At 37.9% G+C, this 22464-nt stretch overlaps 1 protein-coding gene across 1 annotated transcript; it reads left to right on the plus strand.

Moving 5' to 3' along the window:
* Positions 1-2277: 2277 nt before the first annotated feature.
* On the plus strand, positions 2278-22174 carry LOC113667851 (1-phosphatidylinositol 4,5-bisphosphate phosphodiesterase delta-4). Its single transcript, XM_089186988.1, has 21 exons — positions 2278-2326; positions 4120-4263; positions 5302-5508; positions 6427-6463; positions 7270-7399; positions 7776-7943; positions 8588-8681; positions 9354-9678; positions 10230-10315; positions 11523-11605; positions 11848-12063; positions 12845-12919; positions 14849-14963; positions 15482-15661; positions 15995-16102; positions 16694-16764; positions 17385-17438; positions 17823-17907; positions 18168-18317; positions 18807-18922; positions 20457-22174. The coding sequence occupies exons 1-21, from the start codon at positions 2293-2295 to the stop codon at positions 20487-20489; spliced, it is 2511 nt and encodes an 836-aa protein (XP_089043114.1). The 5' UTR covers positions 2278-2292; the 3' UTR covers positions 20490-22174.
* Positions 22175-22464: the final 290 nt, after the last annotated feature.

A 22464-nucleotide genomic window follows, 5' to 3' on the forward strand; every position in this document is an offset into this window, starting at 1 on the left:
GGGTTTAAGCCCCAGACCGGACCAACACTTAGGGTCTTAAAAATTACGAAGGAGAATATGCTACTTTTGTTCTACTGGTTTGCAGAGGACGTTGAAAAAAGAAAAAAAAAACCACGCACTTCTCGCGGAGAGTAGGGAACGTTCTAGCAAAGAGTAAGGAACGTAGCTCCTGGTGTTGTGTTTTTGGCTTTGTTTCCCAAAATTCCTTAATTGGTGGCACCTGCAAAATTCTCTTTCAAAAATATTGTAAATTACTCAATGCAGTGTGGCCAAATTCCCCCGCAAAGTTTTGTTACGTGTATTAGAGCATATTCTTACGGAGAATGCGCTATATAAAAACATCACTGTCACCATTGTTGTATTTCAACTTTCCTTAACTTTTACGTACACCCAAGTGTGTGACCCTCTCAGAAATCTCTTGAAAGCCTACATAAAATGATGATGTCACTGTAAACTTCGTTCGACCGCGCATGAGAGCTGTTGCTACACAATAATGTTAATGTCACAAAATAAAACTTTCATTGAATTTTTTTATCACGGATTTGCCATTTCGATAATTATGTACGTTTGAGTTTCCGTAACCACGGTGTGAAACTAGAAAGTTGTTAGTTAAATCTTTGTTATTTATGTCATGGGGTATGTCCTCATGAGTTGAGGAAACCTAGGTCGTTAAATATAACCTTTTACTTCGCAAAACGTTCAAGGTTATTTCATTTCCGTTTCCTATTTCAGTTTTGACGAAAGCCTTGAGGCCACAAACCTCTTCCCCTTCTAGATAAAGGCCAAAGTCGCGCCTGATAGATAATCTTGTGGGTAGCTTATCCAGGATTATATCGAATATTTTTTTATTAGCATCTGATGTTACTTGGAAAATTCCCAATATTTATCTCATGACAATTAACAACTACCCGCCTTAGTACCTGCAATTGCATCTGTTCGTCTGTTAGCGAAAAGAAGCAATTAGCGAAGACCGAACAAGTCAATGTTGGACATTTGGTAAGCAAAATGGCCCTCTTAAACATAAAGCTTTGCATTTACTGCGGTTTTTCTTTCAAAAATTGCGATACCTGATCAAATTCTTTCTTTGCACGTTAAATGCGCAAACTGCACTCGGGATATGTGATATTATTTTCAGGCTAGATGTTATGTAGATGTTGTGTAGTATTGTGTCGGTGGATAGAGACCCTTAAGATTACTCAACAAGGGTTTTCATTAAAGATATTGCACAAATATTCCCAGTTTTCCGCATTTTTCCTTCATGTTGTATAATTTTGAAAATCGATTTGGATCATGCAATTGGGGTATTTTTTAAAAAGTATTAGCCATTTCATACACGCGCGCTGCAATATTTATTTCGGTTTTATTTATTTCGCCAGTATTTTATCAGTTCCAGAGATTGCGATACACTGGTAAGTGATCGTGTTTGTGTGTTATTTTTTTTATATTTAAGTCTGTTTGTAAAGCTCCTTGGCTTTCAATGTTCTGAATTTTTCCGACTATGAATGAGTAAAATCACAAAGTATTGTTTGATATTGTGCAATGCTTTGGGAGGTGATCTTAATTGCATATCCTTTTTTCACTTTCGAAGTCAAAACACGGGCGGAGACTACAAATTCATACCTTATGTCTCTCCTACGAACAATCTTGAAGACACAACTGTAGCGATAGCTTTCTTTCTCATTTTTTTTTCTGAGGAAAACAACGGGCAAGCTGTTTACTTTTGCACAAAAAATTACGCCGATACCTTCAAGGAAAGTTCTCAAAACATTTTTAAAGCGTTCTTTAGAAATCCTCTTGCTGCGTTTTTAATAAATCATGACGCCTTGAAAAAAATTATGCCGCCTTAATATATATGCCTGCCTTTCACACATTAGTTTTTTTTTCTTTTTAAAAACACTCTATTTCCTAGGGGTTCTATGCTTTCACATGGGCTGTACGTGAAGTTTTTCAAGTCACGTACTGGTGCTATTCAGCGGTGTACATCGGAAATTCGTAAACATCGATTTTCCTTCCTAAAACATAAATGTTCCTCATTTTGCCAAAATTTTATGGCGGATGTTTTGAATCTGTTGACAAATATTTTAAAAATCCCTATAAATATTCAATGAACATGTTTTGAATATTAATAATTAAACCATACGGTAAAACTAAAGGACTTCCCGATGCGTAACGGAGGTTTTCTAAATCGGGCGGGTGTGTGATTGAGTTAACTTGTATTTTTTTTCATGATAATTAATTCTGAATTGTTGTTTCTTGTAAGAAGTTCATACAGTTGCCCTCACTTTTGCAAGAATGGCCGATGAAAACGAGAATTCTACTCCATCAGGTAAGATTTTTCAAAACGTTTTGCTTATAAGCATAGAATATTAGGCTCAATGGTATTAAAATTCGCTAAGCTTGTCGTTAAGATTTGTTCTGACAGACGTTTGGCTTCAACTTTCGCCCACGTCAAGTCTGCAAACTTTTGAGATAACAAATATTCGCAGAATTAAAGAAAAAGTTTAGTTTGCAGTTACACAATATATTTTAAGATGATTTTTTCTCTTCATTCTTGTTTTTGGGTTCGGATGACTGTGATCATTTCATTTAACCAAGCGTGACATTGCATCGGTATAACAAATATTCGCCTTCAAGACAGACCATGTTTTAAATTCTTTTAAGTGTACGTAACTTTTAGCGAATAAGTTTCTAAAATTCGAACAGAGTTTTAACGAAATTCAATGTTAATTCGATCGTTCTCCTTAGAAATTTAAGACAAAGTTTATCTCTTAGCAAACTCGTGGAGAAGAAGTTCATTAATGAACGTCTTGAAATTGACACTTGTCAAAATATTGTCTTGCTTCTAGAATCTTACTTTAGTAGCTTGAGATTTTAACTCACTTTGTTGACAAGTTAATTTTGCTCCTTCTTGTGAAACTACTTAAACTAGCGATGAAATAGAAAGGAACAAATATGTTATTGTTTGGAAAAATTACGAGTAATCCTAGCACAATAACTTACGTACATCGGATCCTGTATCCAGATTTTATTGATTGATTTATCTATTTTTAACTCATATTTTATCGTGGATTTTACTCGTTTCGCTGTAAACGTTGAGGTTTTCGATAAGAAAATAATCGAACATGTATACTTTAGAAGTTTAGGGGCTTTTCGAAAAGTTCTTACATGTGTCACGACATTTTGTCACGCAATTTTGGAGCGTTTTAGGGGTTTCAATCACTCGAATATTCCCTGCTGCTAAATCGTTCTCTTGTTGAGTGACAACGAGGCGCCCAAACCCCGTCGCTCTCATATTTCACAGCAAAATTAAAAGAATGCACACATCTGGCGAGGTCTTGACGAGTATGTAATTTTTTTTTCCATTTTTATGAAAAATTATATTTTTCTTTAAGACTCTTATGTTATACCTCATAGCACTGTTACCATATCCAAGTAAAAACGAAGATTCAAGGATGAAAACTTTTCTTGAAAGTACATGTGAAATCGAAACAGTTGTGTCATTCAAGCTTTAATTTGTATCTGGTATGCTAAATTTTGACAAGTTATGCAAATATTGGACTAGTAAAACTAACTAAGGTGTATTGAATGTAGCAAAGAAACAGGTATTTGTAAGAAAATTCTGTGTTGACACACCGCCAAAACTTTGGGATGACATATGCAAACAGACAAAATCAATTTGACATAAGTTAATGAATATTGTTGATTACAATTCTTTGAACTAGCTTCATCTAATTCATGGTCTAAGTTTATGCTCTAAGTTTAGGTAACCTAGTGATTAGACAATGAAGAACATTCACTTTATTAAGATGATCATGTGTGATTTTCATTTGTTTATGATTTTTGTTCAACCCTTTATCTCCTGGAAGTGATTAATGTGTAACTTCTCCCCATAATATCCATAAATTATCCAGAAAACAGGTAATGAGATGATTCAACCTCATCAGTTAGAATTTGTTTTTGGTAACACCAATTTCTCATGACCAATGAATAAGGAAATATGTGACAGCAAGTGGGGAGAATTAGCAATAAGATCTTGGGAGTTAAAGGGTTACTATTAAAATAAAACATTTTGGATAGAACAACCTTGATGAATGGTAATAAATTATTGATTATAATTAGTTCAAGACTGCTGGAAGGCGATGCAACATGGATCAAAGATGATCAAACTGGATGTCAACAGGAAGGGCCATCATAAAAAAACCTTTGTCCTTGATAAAGAGATGACAGAAATAAGATATGAGCCATCAAGGAAGAACTCTCGGTGTAAGTTTAATTTTCTGATATTTTTTATGGTGGGTCTGTATCTTGGGTATAATTTCTGTTTAGAAATAACCGCAGCTGTCTTAAATTTTGTTTAAAAATTATGCACTTGAAAACAAAAAAATTTTTGAATATTTGCATAATATTTATAAAGTAATTTAGATACAGTTGTGGGTAACTCACATCTTTAGACAAATGTCCCTTTTCATGCATTGCAAACCTATTTTTTATTTTTTTCAAGTAGTCCTTTCATTATTAACATTAAATAAAAGATAGGAATTCACAGTTGTTCAAAGGGCAGGAAACTCTATCCAACAAATAAATTGCTATTCTGCCGTAGACAAGTGTACTAAACAAAATGGACTGTGCTATAATCTACCTGGCAGTGATTTCATAGAAGATAGAGTTAACATCTTCCCTTTAAACAGGCAGGACCTGAATATTCGTTTGATATATTTTGGTTGTACATTTATTTCAGTAATAGGGAATTACTACATAACAATTTGGTTCCACCCTCTATAAAATTAACTTTTTCCTCATATTTGTTAAATGATGTATAATTTTCAGTGGTTATTAATTGCTGTTGTTTGGTGTTAGGGTCCTACAGTAGCTATTGACTGTGGTTGGTCATTTAGGGTCATGGGAAGTTATTAAGGGGCGGGGGGGGGGGGGGAGACTTAGCCTCATTGGCACATGGTACAATCTCATTAATCATCACTTGTTCTCGACCAAGTGAGGGGGGTGGGGGAGGAGGAGGAGGGTTCCTGCATTAGTTGTGTTTATAGAGACTCATCTTTTGTTATCATTATTTAATACCTTTTTTTCTTAGCAAGGTGTGGGCAAGGACAGGGGGGTCACAGGTGCCATCAACCACACCCCCTCTCCTTTCTTTTGCTTATTTCCTTTGATGCACTATGAAGGTTTGAAAGACCTTCCAATGCCTTGTATGGTTGTGACATTTTTGGGCTCAGTGCCTGAAATGAAACTCAGAGAGCTTGAATATTTTATTTTATTCATCTTTGGTTTTCTGTTATATCTTAGTTAAGATTGACAAAATGACAGAAATACAATTTGGAGACAGCGTCAAGGACCTCTTCCAAGGATTTTTGAAAAAGCACTCCCTTGAGAACTGTATTTCCATTAAGTTTGGCAACAATGGGGGTAGTGCAGCTCTCAATGTGGTGGCAGAGTCAAGGGAAGTGGCAGACTTTTGGATAAGAGGACTTCAAAAGCTCATTATCAACAAAGGTAACATTCTGCCTCAAAAAAATTTTTATCAGCTTGTTCCAGACATTCAGTTATTAAAAATGAAGGGCACTAGTAAACGGTGCAATGGTTGTGGAGGAGTGAAAAACCAAGGGAGGCTTGGGGTCAGGTAGCATTGAGAATGTTATGCACCCGACCCAGTCCTCTCTTGTTTTCGGACTTCCACTACTATCGGCCATTCACTATTTGTTCCCATTTACTAACTAAACATCTGGGACAGGCAAAATTTATAATTTAGGGTAGAGAGGGATCCCGTATTGCTTTTACTTTGCTTTACTGCTTTCTGTGATTGGTCCAGAAAACTTGCATCACTCTCTTAACCAATCAGTTGTAAAGCCAAACCAATCACAACATGCTCACTCGTATTTTCCCATGCTTTGTCACTTTAAGTTCTCATTGGCGACATGTGATATTTTCTCATAATCTGATTGGCCCTTGTGATTGCTCTTAATTTGAGTTTACAACAAGCTATCGCAAAACGTTCTTGGGTATCAGATAACGTGTGGACAACCTGAAATTTTTTACAGATCTTAGATCTGTTAATCCCTTGATCCCTAAGAATGACCAGCATCTAATTTCTCCTCACAACATCGCCCCTGAATCACACATTAAGGTCACGAGAATAAAGGAAATGGTCACCAATTAAAGATGCTCATGATTATTGAAAATTCTCCTTGCCAGTACCATAGGAAATGTATAGGGAACAGTATGGAGAATATGCAAACTGATGTAAGGCTGTAAAGTGTTAGTTGACGTTATAAAGTCAATTATGAGATTCAACATTCTACTCCTTTGACAAAGAAATCGGTGACTACTCATACACTTTCGCTCAAACCAATCATGTTTTTTTTTTAACTGGATTGTTCAGTTATCTGTTTGTTTTTTGTCTTCGTTCTTCAGGTAATCTCGAGAAGGAGGACAAGGAAAATCGCGATCAATATCCTTTCACACTTTTATTAAAAATTGAAAATCATCTGGAATTCTCATCTTGCCATTAAGTTGCTTTCAACCATCCTGTGATTGGTCTAGAATACACGCGCTATCCACTCAACAGATCAGATGTGAGTAGAGAAATTTTCAATCGAGGGTCAAAAGTAATGCGAGATTGCACTGGTTTTGCACTTCTTCGCTCTAGAAAACTCGTGCTACTCTCTCAACCAATCAAATGCAAAACCAAACCAATCACGACTTAATCACCCGCGTTTTCCCGCGCTTTAGGCAGTTTGGTTAGTTTTACTTTGAGATCTCATTGGCTCTTTAAGGTTCTTTCCTTTCATCTGATTGGCCGTTGTGGTAACTTCGGTTTTGGTTGTACCAAACTCAATGGAAAAGCGCTCTATTATTCAAATCGTGACTTTGTCTCGCGTATTTTTCCTGCGCTTAATCTCGTTTACATGTAGTTACCTTGAATTCCTATTGGCTCTTTGGAGTACGTACTGACGCCTCTTTTGATTGGCTGTTGTGAATACTTTGTCTCTGTATTTCCCGCGCTTGATTTTGTTTTCACGTAGTTCCTATGAATTCTCATTGTTTCTTTGGAGTACGTTTTTATGCGTCTTCTGATTGGCTGTCGTGATTACTTTGGTTTTAGTGTTACGATACTCAAATGAAAAGCGTGGGAAAGATTCAAGATTGACATACATACAATTAATTACTTTTGTGCCACTATTCAGTTTGATAGTTTGATTTTTCCAGGGTAGTTTTGGAAGCAACGGATAAGTATTTTCTTTAACAATTATTCACATGGCTCGTGGAAGCCTTTGAGAAATTCGACAAGAACAAAGATGGCTCATTAGGTTTGAAGGAAGTCCAGAGACTTGTCGAAGCTTTGAACGTTAGCATGAGTCCAAGCCAAGTGAAAAAGAAATTTAAGGTGAGTATGTTTACAATGTCTACTTCTTAGTAAGTCCAGATTAACAAAGAACTTGGAAAGAAAACTTAGTTTGCGAATGAAAAGTGCAAAACCGATAGAAAACTGTACAGGACGCTATTCCGGTTTCTTCATCACATGAATTATTTCGATCAAACACCTCTATAATATATGCAATTCATTTTAACCCTTTCGAATGGTGATTAAGTAATTTTTTCTTTGCAATATCAATACGTTGGTCCAGCCAAGAAGTGAGGAGAAGAAAGAAGAATACCTCTGCTCAATTCACAAGAAAATTTGTTGCAGGCCTTAAACGAAGCACAACATCTTTGGAAATTTTAAAGCAACTCTTCACTTGTTTTACCATCTATTTTATTAGGAAGTGAACACAGATGGCGACGCAGCGCTTAATAAAGACGAGTTTGCCACATTCTTCAAGACAATATCTACAAGAAAGGAAATTGTCGATCTCATGAAGCAGAATTCATCTAATGGAGCACACATGAATGAAGATGATTTCCATTATTTTGTAAAAAATGTACAAGGGGTAAGATTTGATTGCTAGTTATAAATTTATCCATCGGTCGATAAGGTAATCAGTATGTTTAGGTGTTGGTTTGATGCTGTTACTCTCTTTAAGCCAGTGTTTGTGGTGATAGTCAATAATCAGTCAACAAGTCCGTCAGTCCGTCTGTCCTCAGTCAGTCAATCTGTCCGTCCGTCAGTCAGTCTGTCAGTCAGTTAGTCAGTCCGTTCTTCAGTCAGTCGGTCAGTCAGTCAGTCAGTCAGTCAGTCAGTCAGTCAGTCGGTCAGTCGGTCGGTCGGTCGGTCGGTCAGTCAGTCAGTCAGTCCGTCAGTTCGTCAGTCGGTTCCTCGGTTCTTCCCTCAATCGATCAGTCAGTTAGTGAGTTTTTAATTGATCAGTTAGCCAATTTTAATGAGTCAGTTTACCCGTCAGACAGGTGTCAGTCAACAAGTCAATTTACTCAAGCATATAATTGGCTTCAAGTCAATCAGTCAGTCTAAGTCACGTCAGTCAATTGTCAGTGACTAAGTCAGTCGATATGTCAGTCAGTTTTAGGTCAGTCACTCACTCAATCTATCGCTAGTTAGTCAGTCAGCGAATCCGATTGCACATAACAGACAATCTGCATCAGTTTGAAACAAAGGCGTTTTACTTCCTTTTTTCAGATGCCTAACGTCAGCAGAGAATACTGCTTGGATATGATTTTGACCCATGAACCAACAGAGACGGGGAAGAAGAGGCATGAATTAGGAATTGACGGTCAGTGTTTGCTCTAAATGCTGTTCAAATTGTTTAAGTAAAATTTCGGAAACTCTTCTCGTACGAGAGAGATGTTTCTTCGTCTTGTCACGAGCGTGGAAGAAAGGAAAAAATTTTGAATCTTTAAATGGAATCGAACCTCAGTCCACTGTGTCACCAAGAAATCAACGATGAGCCACGCCTTTACAAGATTCGTATGTGAGACGCGTCTTGCATAATGCTACAACCAGTAATGTCGAAATCGTTATGTTCGTAAATAGAAGAAAAAGAAAGACTATAAATTTTGAGCTCGGTTAAGAAATCGAGAAAGATATTGCCTGCATTCGGGCTCTCGTTATTAGTTCTTCGGCACGAGCGTTTCTTCGGCACGAGCGTTTCTTCGGCACGAGCGTTTCTTCGGCACGAGCGTTTCCTCGGCATAAGCTTTACTTCGGCACGAGCGTTTCTTCGGCACGATCGTTTCTTCGCTCGTGGGAAAGTATAAAGCCTTGAGCTACACCAGCGGGCAAGAGGTTTTCAAGGGCTCTAGCTATTAGTGCCAAACAAAACCTCTCCTTGCCTCGTGTCATGTCTTCCCGCGAGCGGAGAAACGCGTGTCCTGCAGCGCTGATAATGAGGGTCTGCGCGCAATCTAAGAAAGGTTTGACCATTAGATATTTTTCAATCTGTCAGGGTTGACGAGCTACCTCAAATCTCCAGAGGGGGACATTTTCGACCCCGCCTATGACAAAATTTACGAAGACATGACTCACCCGCTCACTCATTACTACATTGCCTCGTCCCACAACACTTATCTTCTACAAGATCAGCTCCGTGGTCCGTCCAGTGTGGATGCTTATATCAATGCTCTGAAGAAAGGTTGTCGTTGTGTAGAGTTGGACTGTTGGGATGGCGATAATGGAGAACCTATTGTTTATCATGGTCATACGCTCACCTCCAAGATTCTCTTCAAGGATGTCATCGAAGCTGTTAACAGATATGCGTTCGAGGTTTCGGAGTAAGTAATTTTTTTTCTTTTACAAACGAGTAAGGTCTTAGTCTCCGGGAAGAAGTACAGTGATGTAATGCAGCAGTCCATGTATAAGACTTAAGATGGAGCTTGCTGATTTTAGCCCTTTACGCCCAAGTAGTCGTATTCATATTCTTTGCAGTGCTCTCTGTACATTTCCAATGGTACTGAAATGGAGAATTTGTGTAACAATCAGGACCTCCTTAAATTGGTGATCATCTTCGTTATTCTCATGACCTCTACATTTGATTCAAGGGTGATACTGTAAGGAGAAATTAGAGGCCAGTCAGTTCTCTGTGTTGCGTTCTTGGGCAACACATTTCACTCTGACTGTGTCTGATGACCCTTCAAAATGTCAGAGAGGCCTGACAATAGACTATTATCCTATCCAGGGAGGAGTAGCAACACCTCGTTGCTTCATTGTACAGAAACCGGAATGAGCTCCGGTCAGATGAGCCACTCAGTTCATATTCTGACTTAAATTACCTCGACCAGTAATTAGTAATTTAGCAATGATTCTTTCTTTCTCCTGTTTATAGATATCCGGTTATCCTCTCCTTGGAAAACCATTGTAATCTTTCAAATCAAAAGAAAATGGCTGAAATACTCGAAGAAATACTTGGCGGTATCCTTTGAATGAGTTGTTATAGAAATATCACCAGAATTTAAAGCAGCATGTTGCTAAAAAAGGGGTATATTTTTAAAGAGAAACTTACGTTGTAAATCGGGCGCGTGATTTGAGGGAAAAATAGCGGGAAGAACAAACAAGGAAAGTAACGAACTGAAGAATCACGAACGAATGAGTAAGTAAAGGGAAGAACGAAAGCATATCGAAAGAAAATTAGTAACATAGTCGAAGGAAGGTTTGGAGGTATCTTTAAATTTGTTCGATCAAGTTGTTTTGATGACAGTAACAATATCATCGGGGTTCATCTTTCCTACTTCAGTGTCAGGTGTAAAAACATGAAATACAAAATCTGAGGGGAAAAAACTAGCCTGCGAATTTGTTGCGTGATCGTATGAACGCCGAAACGAGTTTTAAAATAAACCAGGAAATTACTATATATTGTAATTTATGTGATAAGCTGCTTCCCACACACATTTCAATGGGTTCTTAAGATCTATCGGAGGACATACGCAGAGATGACGTCACCGTTAACAACAATTTGTTTTTCAGTATTGGTAATCACATGATTTCGAGTACAATTTGGAATAAATAGGCACGAGTAAATTTTTTCAAAGACTATTTGAAAAAATTCACTAGTGCTCATTTATTCCAAATTGTACGAGGAAAATCATGTGATTACGTATTAATAATATACATGAAAAAATACGAGATAGCTTATCATAATTATACCGAAGCAAAGCGCGCGCATCAAGTGCCAAAATAATTTATTCAAACTCTACAAGTGACATTTTTCGTTCGGTCAAAACAACCGCGTACGATCAAAACAATAATATACAATGATATTTTCACATCCTTAAGGCACAAAAAAGTTCAAGGAATGATTCAGTCTGGTTTGTTACTTCTTTGCACTGAATTAATCCTCATCTGCATTGAATTACCTTAAAACTGCATTTATCTTATTATCATATAAAACAAATAGATTTCATGTTGTCGCGCGTGGGTCTGCATGTGCGAAGAACATCAGTGTTACACTTGGCTGCACCTTATTGGTTCTTACCACCTTTTGACGTCATCTGTGCTCTGAACTACGCACGGCAACATGGAATCTGAGATAGACTCGCTGTGTTGCTTTAAGACATTACATTAATGTGATGGTTCAAAAAGATAAGAGACTGTTAAGTTCCTTGACTAATTTGATAACTAGATACACTGTACAAAATTCCCGTAGATAAGGAATTCGATACTTTTCCATCTCCAGAGTTCTTCAAGAACAAAATTCTCATCAAGGTATTGGCAAACCGGCGTGTTGTTTAGTACAATAGTATTAAATATATTGTGACAAGCTGTTTTACGTCAAAAAATTAAGTGTCCACGAAATAACTGTTACTTCCGTTGTAATATTGCATGCTCACCGCTTAGCCTATATTGCAAAATGAGAAGGAGAATGTTTTATTTGTGGTTCGCACTATCCTCTTCATTTACGTAATATACGGCGGATTAAAATTTTTCGAAATCGCTTTTTCACGCAGGGTAAGAAATTAAAACCAGAGCAAGAGAAAGATGGTGACGACGAAGGTGACGTCACAGATGAAGACGAAGCAGCTGATATTGATCAAGAGGCAGCTTCGGTTGCAATGGCAAAAGAAAATGCGGGCGCGGAAGCTGGTTCGAGTGCAGGCGCAGAAGGACCCTCTACCACCAGTACTTCTCCTCCGGTTAAAAAGAAGCAAAAGAAACCAAAAAAGGTACCTAATTATTATTTTATTATTATTATTTTATTATTATTATTTTATTATTATTTTATTATTATTATTTTATTATTATTATTTTATTATTATTATTTTATTATTATTATTTTATTATTATTATTTATTTTAGCAATCGACGTGAAAGGACCGAAAGAACGCCTAGTACTCGCATTGAAAGACGTCTGTTAAAAAATAATTTTTCATAAACTTAAAACCAACAGTTTAAAAGTAATACTTATATTTACGAACACAGAGTCACCCCTTTTACTACCAGAGTGTCATCAGTAATTTTCTTACCTGATGAGGCAGTACGGATAAGATGCTGCTCTTTTAGTAGGTTACCCACCCCTCCCCCAGTTCCCCCTGTTTTCTTGGTTGCCCCAAATTTCAGTTGAGTTTCTATTGATGTAGAATGTCAGGATATTGCTCCATTAGTGAGTTACCCTCCCTTCCCTGAGTTCCCCTTTTGTCCAGGTTTCCCCAAATGTTTTTTCTATCTTTCTAAAGGAATTATGTGTTAAATATTTTAATAATTAAAGGTTTGATATTTTAAGGTTAAAAACATTTTCCGAAATAACTTTGAGGCAGGTATGGTTTTGATGAATTGATTGGTATTGATTGATTCTTGAAAGAATTAGGAGAAAATTTTCTTAGTAAATCTTTGAAAGGCATCCTTAAGTTTTAGACATAACCTTCTCTGACTAAAGTCATAAATATACTTTTAAATAGTTTTAATTAAATCTCCAGTTTATCGTTCTTTGTTCCATGTATTTACCAGGAAAGCATTCGTAGATCTTTTCGTTCCGTTGGTAAAGTGGTACGCAGCGCTGGTAAATTTAAAGACGAAACAGATGTAAGTAAACGCTAAAATTTCATGCTGATAACAATAAACTTCGTTAATTTCAAGTTAGAGCGTTCTTTTCACAGTGACAGTTGTAATAAATGCCCTGAAATCTTTGAAAAATTTAGGGGAAATCTAGAACCGCGCCATCCTACAAAAGGTGCGCTTAGATTTACTTGTTAGAGTAGATTACCATCGCCTATAGTTAAGAAAATTTTAAAATTTTAAATCAAAGCGCTTATATTATGTTTTGTCACTGGAAGAATGCTCTAGCTTTGTTAAACTTTAAATTGAACTCAAAGGAGAGTGACTAAAGAAAGAGAAATTGATGAATCTGTTGCAAGTATCAAGGTAAATAAAAATGATGTAGGTTACTTTCAAGCATTAGCCTCTTTCAGGCGTTCAGTTGTAAAACGAAGCGATTGGAGTGGAAGAGTGAAAAAACCAGGGAGGTCTGGGTCAGGTTGCGTAATGGACTGTGCCACCCGACCCAAATCTCTCTCGTTTTCAATCTTTCATTGCTATCTCACCGTTGACTGTTTCGCTGTGTTTGACTCACTGAGCGCCTGGAACATGCTACTAAAGCATATGATTTCATGGTAAATTTTTTCTAATACTGACATCTTATAACCTTATCGCGAAGAATAATTAACCTTAAAGTAAAGAAAGCTAGGATTTTTTCTCCTCCTTAACGTTATTAATTCTGTTCCTGAATTACAATATAATTGATCCAGCTATAAATAAATAAGCCTCGCAGATCTCAACAGCCTTTAGATTCAGACGACAATTTTAACTGCATGAAGTCTTTGAATTGTAAACTGCATGTCAGCCGGAAAGTCTAGTTAAGTTTTGCCAGGCGTAAAATAGCTTCAATACGTCGTAACATCCTGTAAACTGAAAATGATATGTTGATACATGTAGAGTAATTTGTCTGGAGCTCAAACACTAACAAAGTACAGTGAACCAATTAATTAGAGAGACATTTTAAAAGAAAATGCACAGTGTCAGCGGAATATTGTTAATTCTAGAACAAATTTAAACCTAGTTTTGCACTCTTAACGTCAGCTATCGTATTTTGATTCGGATGAAGAAGGTTTCCATGTTTATATGTTTATGTATTCTCCTGCCCGCTTCATGAAAGAGATCAGCGACCTTATGGAATCATTTTTAGGTTTTGTGAGTAGGAACAGATAAATTCAGCCCCCCTCTAGGACCGCTAGACCATGATTGCCCAATTCCGACTCCAACAAGTTTTCGAGAACTAAAGGAAATCTCTGTTACTTAAATTTTCTCAGAATCTCGATATGTTCGTGAAATAACCTTGATTGGCAGTGGTGAAATATAATTACCTCCACTGTTGGAACAGTGGGAGAAAAAAGTATAAAACGCGCAGAGCCTATCACAACAGCAAAAATCGATTTCCGAACGAGGACTCGGTGATCTGTTTGATTAAATATCGTTTTTCCAGCTGAAAACGTCAACCCTTTACACCCTTACATCAGTATGCATATTCTCCATACTGTTCTCCGTACATTTCTTGAGGAGCTGACAAGGAGAATTTGTATCTAAACAATCAAAAGTTTCTTTAGTTGGTGATCATTTCCTTTATTCTCATGACCTTATGTGTGATTCGGGGATAATGTTATAAGGAGAAATTAGATAATAGTCAATGTTAGGTGTCAAAAGACTCACCAACAATACAGGATTTCCTGGAGTGCCTTCTTTTTGTTTCTTTATTATTCCATGATTGATGGGGTATTTTTTAAGGTAACCAATTGCTCAACTTGCGCTTTACTCACAATGTTGCTGGTTTTACAGATGCAATCGTCACATGTTTAAAAGCATCAACCTTAGGGATTCCAGTTTTGCAAGGTTACTCGTTTTCGATGTAACTTACGGAGGAGAATTGTGTTAGACCTTATTAATAACTCTTTTCCACAGGATGAAAAGAGCGGTAAGAAAAAGAAGAAACAGAAGCTGGCCAAAGAGCTCTCCCGCTGCGTAAACTACGTGTCCAGTGTGGGATTCAAGGGTTTTGAACACGCCAAACAAAATAGTAAGCATTTAAGAGCCATTTTCAATTGAGTGTCGTGATTGGTCCAGAAAACTCGCACCACTCTCTCTCAACCAATCAGATGCAAAACTGAAAACAAACACGAATTGGTCACCCGCGTTTTCTCGCGCTTTTGGTATTTTGCTTGGTTTTAGTTGGAGTTCTCATTGGTTCTTTAAATTCTTTCACTTCGTCTGATTGGTCGTCGTGACAACTTTAGTTTTAGTCTTGCGACACTCATATCACGGCCAATCAGATTACCTTCCTTCTGGTAGGGAGGATCGGTTAATTTGTTTCTTCTGAAAAGTGTGGGAATTTTCACAACATGGGGAAACATTGACAATGAAAGTGAAAAGCGTAGGAGGCATGGGTTCGAATCCCGTCACAGCCTGAAGTTTTTCAAGCTCTTTCTGAAATTTCTTTTACTTGATCATTTCTTCACTTGTACGTGGATTTTTCCTTGCCCGACTTTCATAACGTATGAATAACATCTTCCTTCTTCTCTCTGCTTTTTCAAACAGGCAAGTTTCACCAAATGTCCTCTTTTGTGGAATCCAAAATGGTCAACTTGGTGAACTCTCAAGGAGCTGAGTTTGTTGAATACAACAAGAGACAGCTCAGCAGAATTTACCCGGCCGGAGGGAGAGTGGACTCTAGTAACTACAACCCTCAACAGGCCTGGAACGCGGGATGTCAAATAGGTATGTTAACCCTCCCTTTTCCGAGATCTAATAATAAATTATTCGCACTCTTTGCCGTATATTTCCTACAGTTTTAGCTCTGAGAAGTTGTTTTTAAATCAATAGTATCCCATGGTTGTAGTGGTAGGGAGGGTGGGTAGCGTTGAAATCCGACGAGACTCTAGGGTCAACTTCTCAAAATTCGTTGCGGTTATTTAACTACCTTTTTCAATTTTAAATTGAGAAGCAGCTGATTATTTGATTCGCATGCCGACGCAGCACAGCAGCTTCTTTAACCTCCCTGCTTTGAATTACACCAGAGAGTCTACTTTAATTCTTCCTTTTTGACAATAGTTGCCTTAAACTACCAAACGGATTCTGAACCCATGCACTTGAACCAAGGAAAATTTAGAACTAATGGACGAGCTGGCTACATTCTGAAGCCTAAAGTTCTACGAGACTGTAAGTATTTCCAAGTTTATTTAGAACCTTCAATAACTTCAGGAGCTTTTATGCGGTAACCTTGAGTTCTTCCTTCAACCCTCTGCTAAAGCACACTTTCCTCACTCGACAGCAGGCAAGTAAACCTTAGCTTGAGGGACGAAAGAAATCCCTGTCTCCCTAGTTTTATATGTTATGCGAAACTTTCATTGACATGTGAGGAACCTTTGCTTTGTGCCCCCAAACAGCTCTGCTTTTCTCCTTTTTGTTTTCCTGAGTCTACCCCTTCCTCAGTGCCCGTTTGGAGTACATGTGTAAGGTAAATTTTAAATAATTGTTCTGTGATTGGTCCTGAAATTCCGTGCCACCTTCTCAACCAATCAAATGTACAGCTAAAACTGATCGCAACGTGGTTACCCGCGTTTTCCCGCCTTCGGGTCTACCCTGTCCCCAGTGCCCCTCTGGTGTACACTTGTAAGGAAAATACAAAATAATTGTTTTGATCAGTTCACAACACTACTTTTGCTTTCTACGGTTGTCTGTCAAAGTAGTTTTTTCTATGACATCCTCGACCATAATATATTTCTAAAACCTTTCTCCTGTTTTTTTTAGCCTCATTAAAGTTGAATCCTCTCACTAAGACAGAAATTCCCGGTGTGGAGAAGGTTACACTATCCATAACGGTAATGTAGTCTCTTACATTTCTAAACTGCACCCTCTACGTTATGATTTTAGGCGGCAGCTTTAATCAGTTTTCAGTTAAGTGTCCAAAGAAATCTGGAATTACAATGGGTTTCTTTTATTTCGCTCTGTGATCGGTCCAGAAATTTCGAGCCATCTTCTCAACCAATCAAATGTAAAGCAAAACCGTTCGCGATTTTGTCACCTGCGTTTTCCCGCCTTCGAAGCGTTTTGGGCTCTGATTGGCTTCTTTGGGTAATTCCTTAAGTTTTGTGTTTAGCCGTAGGGATTACATTGCACTTGATTTTACGACAATCAACCGAAAAGCGTTCTTCTGAAATCGTTTAAAGTGCTTTCTTTTTCACTTCTTTGCACACAGTTGTGTCCACAAAAGAAAAGTCGCTCAAAACTGGACAGTCAACTTGTTCAAAGCTCTACTATTTTGTTAAAATACATGAATATTAAAAAAAGTTTTCCGCGTTTGTTGATGATGAATCTGTAGTTTTCAGTAATTACTCAGTATTGCCTTTCGTCCTTTACAGCTATTTACCCTAGGGTTTTCATCAATTAATCTTGAGAAAGTTTTGGAAGACTGTATTCTTGTTTATGTGTATTTTTCCAGGTCATTTCTGGTCAACAACTTCCAAAGCCAGCTAAAGAAGGAGAAAAAGGAGAGGTATGTTTGAAGTGGACAAGTGCCTATGGTTATACTGTCCAAGTTTAGAGGTTGTTGTCTCAACTGCTTACGATTCTTTTGCTACTGGAACTGGGGTGCTGTTTTATAACTACGTTAGATACAGACGTTTTTAGGCCCAGACAGCAGCGGTACGCTTAGACTCCTTTTGCCTGTCATTATCGTTCGCCCTTTTGTTCCCACTATCCCCTCCCTTGTGCACCATCTTACCGGCTCCAGGCTTTCTCGTATCTTCCCAATCCAATATGGCGGCTTCATCATTCGATCGAAATATTAAGCACCTGCTCACCAGAAAATATGACGACTATGGAGTCCAGGTGGATTTTGAACAGAACATCCGATATAAGATTTTTTTTTTCTTTACAGATCATTGATCCTTATGTAAAACTCGACTTTCATGGCATACAAGCTGACACGGCGTCTTTCAAGACGAAAGTCGTCAAAGACAATGGTAATAAACAATTTTGTCGACTTTGTTACAGAATTACGATTTTATGATGCGTTCGCTGATAGGCTGACATGAGAAATACTTCGTGCGCTCTGGTAGGGTGATTGAGTAGCATAATGACATGCTCTTCAACGTATAGCCTCCCTCTCCGCTCCCCCAGCCTCCCCGTCCGCCACCTTTTCAGCCCAAGTCTCCCCCTTAAGATCACTTTTCGATCGATTGATACTATTTAGAACAATTAAGATTGTTTTACGTGTTTGCAGGTTTTAATCCAGTGTGGAAGGAGAGGTTTGAAAAGGTTTTGCTGATGCCGGAGCTCACCATGATTCGATTTGCCGTATTCGACGAAGATGTTGGAATTGCGGACGACTTTATTGGCCAGTTCTCCTTACCCTTCACCAGTTTAAGACCAGGTATTTGTGTGAGATGGAATGATCGCTCTCTTTATTATTGCTGCGACTTTTCGGGTATATGTGTTCTAGCCTCAAAGCCATTGACCACTCTTTCAATTTGCTTAGTGGCTTTATAAGCCACAGTATGAGGAATAACGCGAAAAATTTGAAAACACTCGCCTTGGTTGATACTTTATGAGCCGTTTGAGAGTTCTCTCAAGTATCTGCAACTTTCACCCCATTGCAAGTCGAGCGCTCGCTGTTTCTCTGTGTCTTTTCCAATTTAAAATTACCTTAATGATCACGTTTCAACACAAAAATTGTTCAAAGATTTTGCAGCACTTTGCCGGAATCATTGTTAATCACTCGATATTCTGCTTGCCTTTTAACCACTTTCAAAATAGAACATCACGTGAATCGACGTGATAGCCTTCAATCCATCTGCATAGATAAGATTATTTGACCGACATCTGCCTGTAAAGTTTGACGCATATAATTTTTTTAATCCAGGTTACAGGCATATTCATTTGTTGAGTAACAAAGGCGAATCTCTAGGCTATGCAACCCTCTTCGTTAACATTGAGATCAACAGCTCAGGATCCAACAGCAATACGTCTTCACATATGGTAAGGTATTCTTTTTGTTTTCTTTTACCGCAGTGTTGAATAGAGTGTCAAAATTGATCCCGGTTTGTATCGATTGAACTCTACTTTGCTATGATTGGACTGAAAATGTCGCACTCTTTTCCTAAACCAATCAGAGCTAGGCTAAATTAAATTGCCCTTTAACTTCCAACATTGATCGTATAATATCCATACATGATCCACCAAACAATCAATGAGGTTAATCAAACTTCTAAGGTAGAATTTGTAATCTTGATCCAACATCAAAGTCTTGCATTTAACATACAAGGAAATGATTAGCAGCTAGATGGGAGAATTGACAACCAGATCTTGGGTTTTGAAGGGTTAATTCATTAATTTCCCGGGAAAAACACTTGTTATAAGACTTCGATTTCATTTTAATTTCTTACAACTAGCTAAGGGAGAAGTGTGCGGCTATTAGTGATAGTATTCATGTGATATACAGGAGTATAAGTTCTTTTCTGATCAATCTTCACTTGTGTATCCTCCATTGACACAAAGGATTTTATGTGGAAACATAATAGAAACGCTGTGCAACGGCCCAGGAGAAGAATGTTTCTGTAAGAACGCAAACAGCAGTCTTTTTTGTTTAGTTTAAAACCCAGTATAGCTAGTCGAAGAATTAAGAGATCTTTTTGCTTTCGACTTTCTCTCGTTTTGTAATCACTCTGAGTTACTAGTAACGAGCTTGAAGTATACCAGGGACTATTGAGGGGCTTGTCTCCATGGTCTCTGTTCTTCCCACCACCGGAGGAAGAAGAGCGATCCTGGAAACAAGGTTGGAACCTAAGGAAGAAGAAATGAATTCTCTTCCTCCCCCTTGTATCGTTGGGTTTTGTTTTGCTTCGTTATTGTTTTAATAATTAGAGAGACTAGTGGATACCAGACATTCCTATTTTTCTCCCTCTGTCTTCCCGATGCATAACCTTCGTTCTACGCATTTTCAGTTACTACCCTTTTGAAGGTCATGAAATACACTTTCTTGTTAATTTAGGTCTGGTGTTGCGTGACGTCACTGTTGTCACGTTCAACACAGTATATAAATTCAGAGAGACATTATCTATGACTTTTCAAGATCGTGATTCCCAAACCGTTTCAATCTTCACCATCCCTAGTCTATGTTCCCTGTTGGCTTGTTAGTGGCTCATTTCTGTTTTGTATAGCCTGTGGGCAGGCCATCATTACTTGCGTTTCTTCACCCATGAGAAAGTTTGAAGTATTGAGCAACGCTAACCTGCGAGAGGTTAGCATGTTGTTCTGGCATACCTCTCATCGACTCGTCTCCATTCTTCCTGTGCAAGAAGAAACGCTCGCCCTGCTGCGCTGATACTGAGGGCCTGCTCACACGCTACGTTTTCAATGTTGCCGAACAAATATTTGTATCCTCATTCAGATTGAAGTAATTTTGTTTGACACAAATCAACTGAAACCGCCTAGTGACGTGACCTATTTAAGAAAAGACAGACAGTAGACACTCTGTGGAACATCTTAGTAATGCAAATTCGCTTTATTTCAGGAGACGGCTTCACCGACGATCTCGAGATTTTAGATGATGATCACCCATTTAGCACGAAATTTCTTTATTTTCTTCGCTGACTCGTCCCCAGTCGTCTGTCTACCTTTAGGGAAGCGCGCGGGATCTGCGCTAATGTTAGTCTCCCGCGAAAAATACGAGACGACTAGGGACGAGTTAGTCTTCTTTGCTTTCTTCTACCGGAATCTTTGGTCAACTTATATTATAAGGGTAATAAGTTGTTAACGTGTATCGTCACGAGTGGATCACTTTTCAGTTGAGTGTCGCGAGACCACAACCAAAATATTTACAAAAGCCAATCAGGAAGAAGGCGACTATAATAAGGAACCAATGAGACTTCATGGTAAAAAAAGCACGTCTGCAAATGGCCTGAAGCGCGGGAAAACGCAACTGGCGAAGTCATGTCTGATTGGTTTAGAGAGTGGCGCAAAACCTGCTATGCCTTCCCGGTATACTCTCGACACTCGTTTGAAAACTGTCCGAGAAAAGTCATTTTTGTTTGGCTAGTGTTTATGAAAAAATAATGAAAACTGTATGTTAAATTTAACGGGATGTAACGGCAATAGGAATGTTTCTTCCAGCTAGGAGTCACATATTTTCGGTGCTCATTCCCAGCTAATAATACGAGATGAATTCTTAACCGAGAAATTGACTTAGAAAAAAATGATTGATTCATTTAACTGATAATAAAGGATTCAACCAATTCGACGCGATTTATTACAGCAAAAGGTTAGTTATTTCGTAATATATTTAGGGTAGACCTGAAGAAATGTTTATTTATAATGTAGCTAATTAAGCGAGTACTTTCATTTGAAAATCTCATCCTTCTGGTTTTTGACATAATGGTGTTATTTCTGAATTGTTTTGAAGGGAAATAATCCAAAATGCATTATGATTCGTTGTGGGTCGGCAAAATTAAATGGAACCGGATTTTTCTCGGGATATAGAAGCCTTAATAGGGACAAGTAAGGGCGTGTGTTGGGAGTGGGTGGGGAGGGTGGGTGCTGTAATAACGTTTGCCTTGCATTTGGAGGCTTTCCAGTGTGTAAATAGTTATAAATAATAATAATTAATTTTCTTTGACAAGGTCCTTCAGGGAAGGGGGAAGTTCTAAATCAGCAACTTGTGGGCATTAATGGGGCATACCAGGTTGTTAAAATATCATTGGTTTTTCTTCTTTTTATCATAGGGTGGCATAACTCATAGGAATTTCCCCCCCCCCCCACCCCCTAGCAAAGTAACTAAGTATTACAGCTCTTAATCAGTCTAGTGCCCAGACCTTTCACGGCTAGGCGGTTACAATCACACGAAAGGATCAGGGCACGAGATTAGCTCTTAATTATCAGCTAACCTAGTTTATTGTTTAGTCTGTTGTTGTGAGATAACAACAATATTTTGCTCGCTATGACGATTAAGATGAACAAAAATACAATCACAGGAACGGATACCATTATAAATTATTATTGATCAATTTTTAATTACTATTTATGTGGAAATGATCATTTTACCCTGTTATTATAAGCTATTTACTCCTTACTGGGCGGAAAAAAAATGTACGCCCCTTTTTGAATGTGATATCTATTTAAAGCACTTTTTTTTATCCTCTTATGAAATTTCAATTTGATCAGCCATCACTGCAGATATTTAAGCTACTGATATTTGGATTTAGTCAGTAAGAATAAAGTGTTTCCTTTATCGTGCTCCTACTTCGTTTACTTTTTGCTTTCATTTCTCCATTTGCCGATGGCAAAATATTAGATAACGACGTTAGGAAAGTGGAAATCTTAACTTCAAGAAACAAGGACACTTATGATTAGTCATATATAGGGCCGACAAAAGCTCCCAGCGCATGAAAAAAAGGGGTGTGAGATTCTGCTCGATATTTGACGTTTGCGCCAGGAGCGTGAGCGTATTAAAACGGAGGAAACCTCAAATAGGATGGTAAAATTATCAACCACTTCTTACAACCACTCTCTATTTTCCAAGGGGC

Source organism: Pocillopora damicornis, chromosome 11 (assembly GCF_964200805.1).
Source record: "Pocillopora damicornis chromosome 11, jaPocDami1.2, whole genome shotgun sequence".
NCBI lineage: Eukaryota > Metazoa > Cnidaria > Anthozoa > Scleractinia > Pocilloporidae > Pocillopora > Pocillopora damicornis.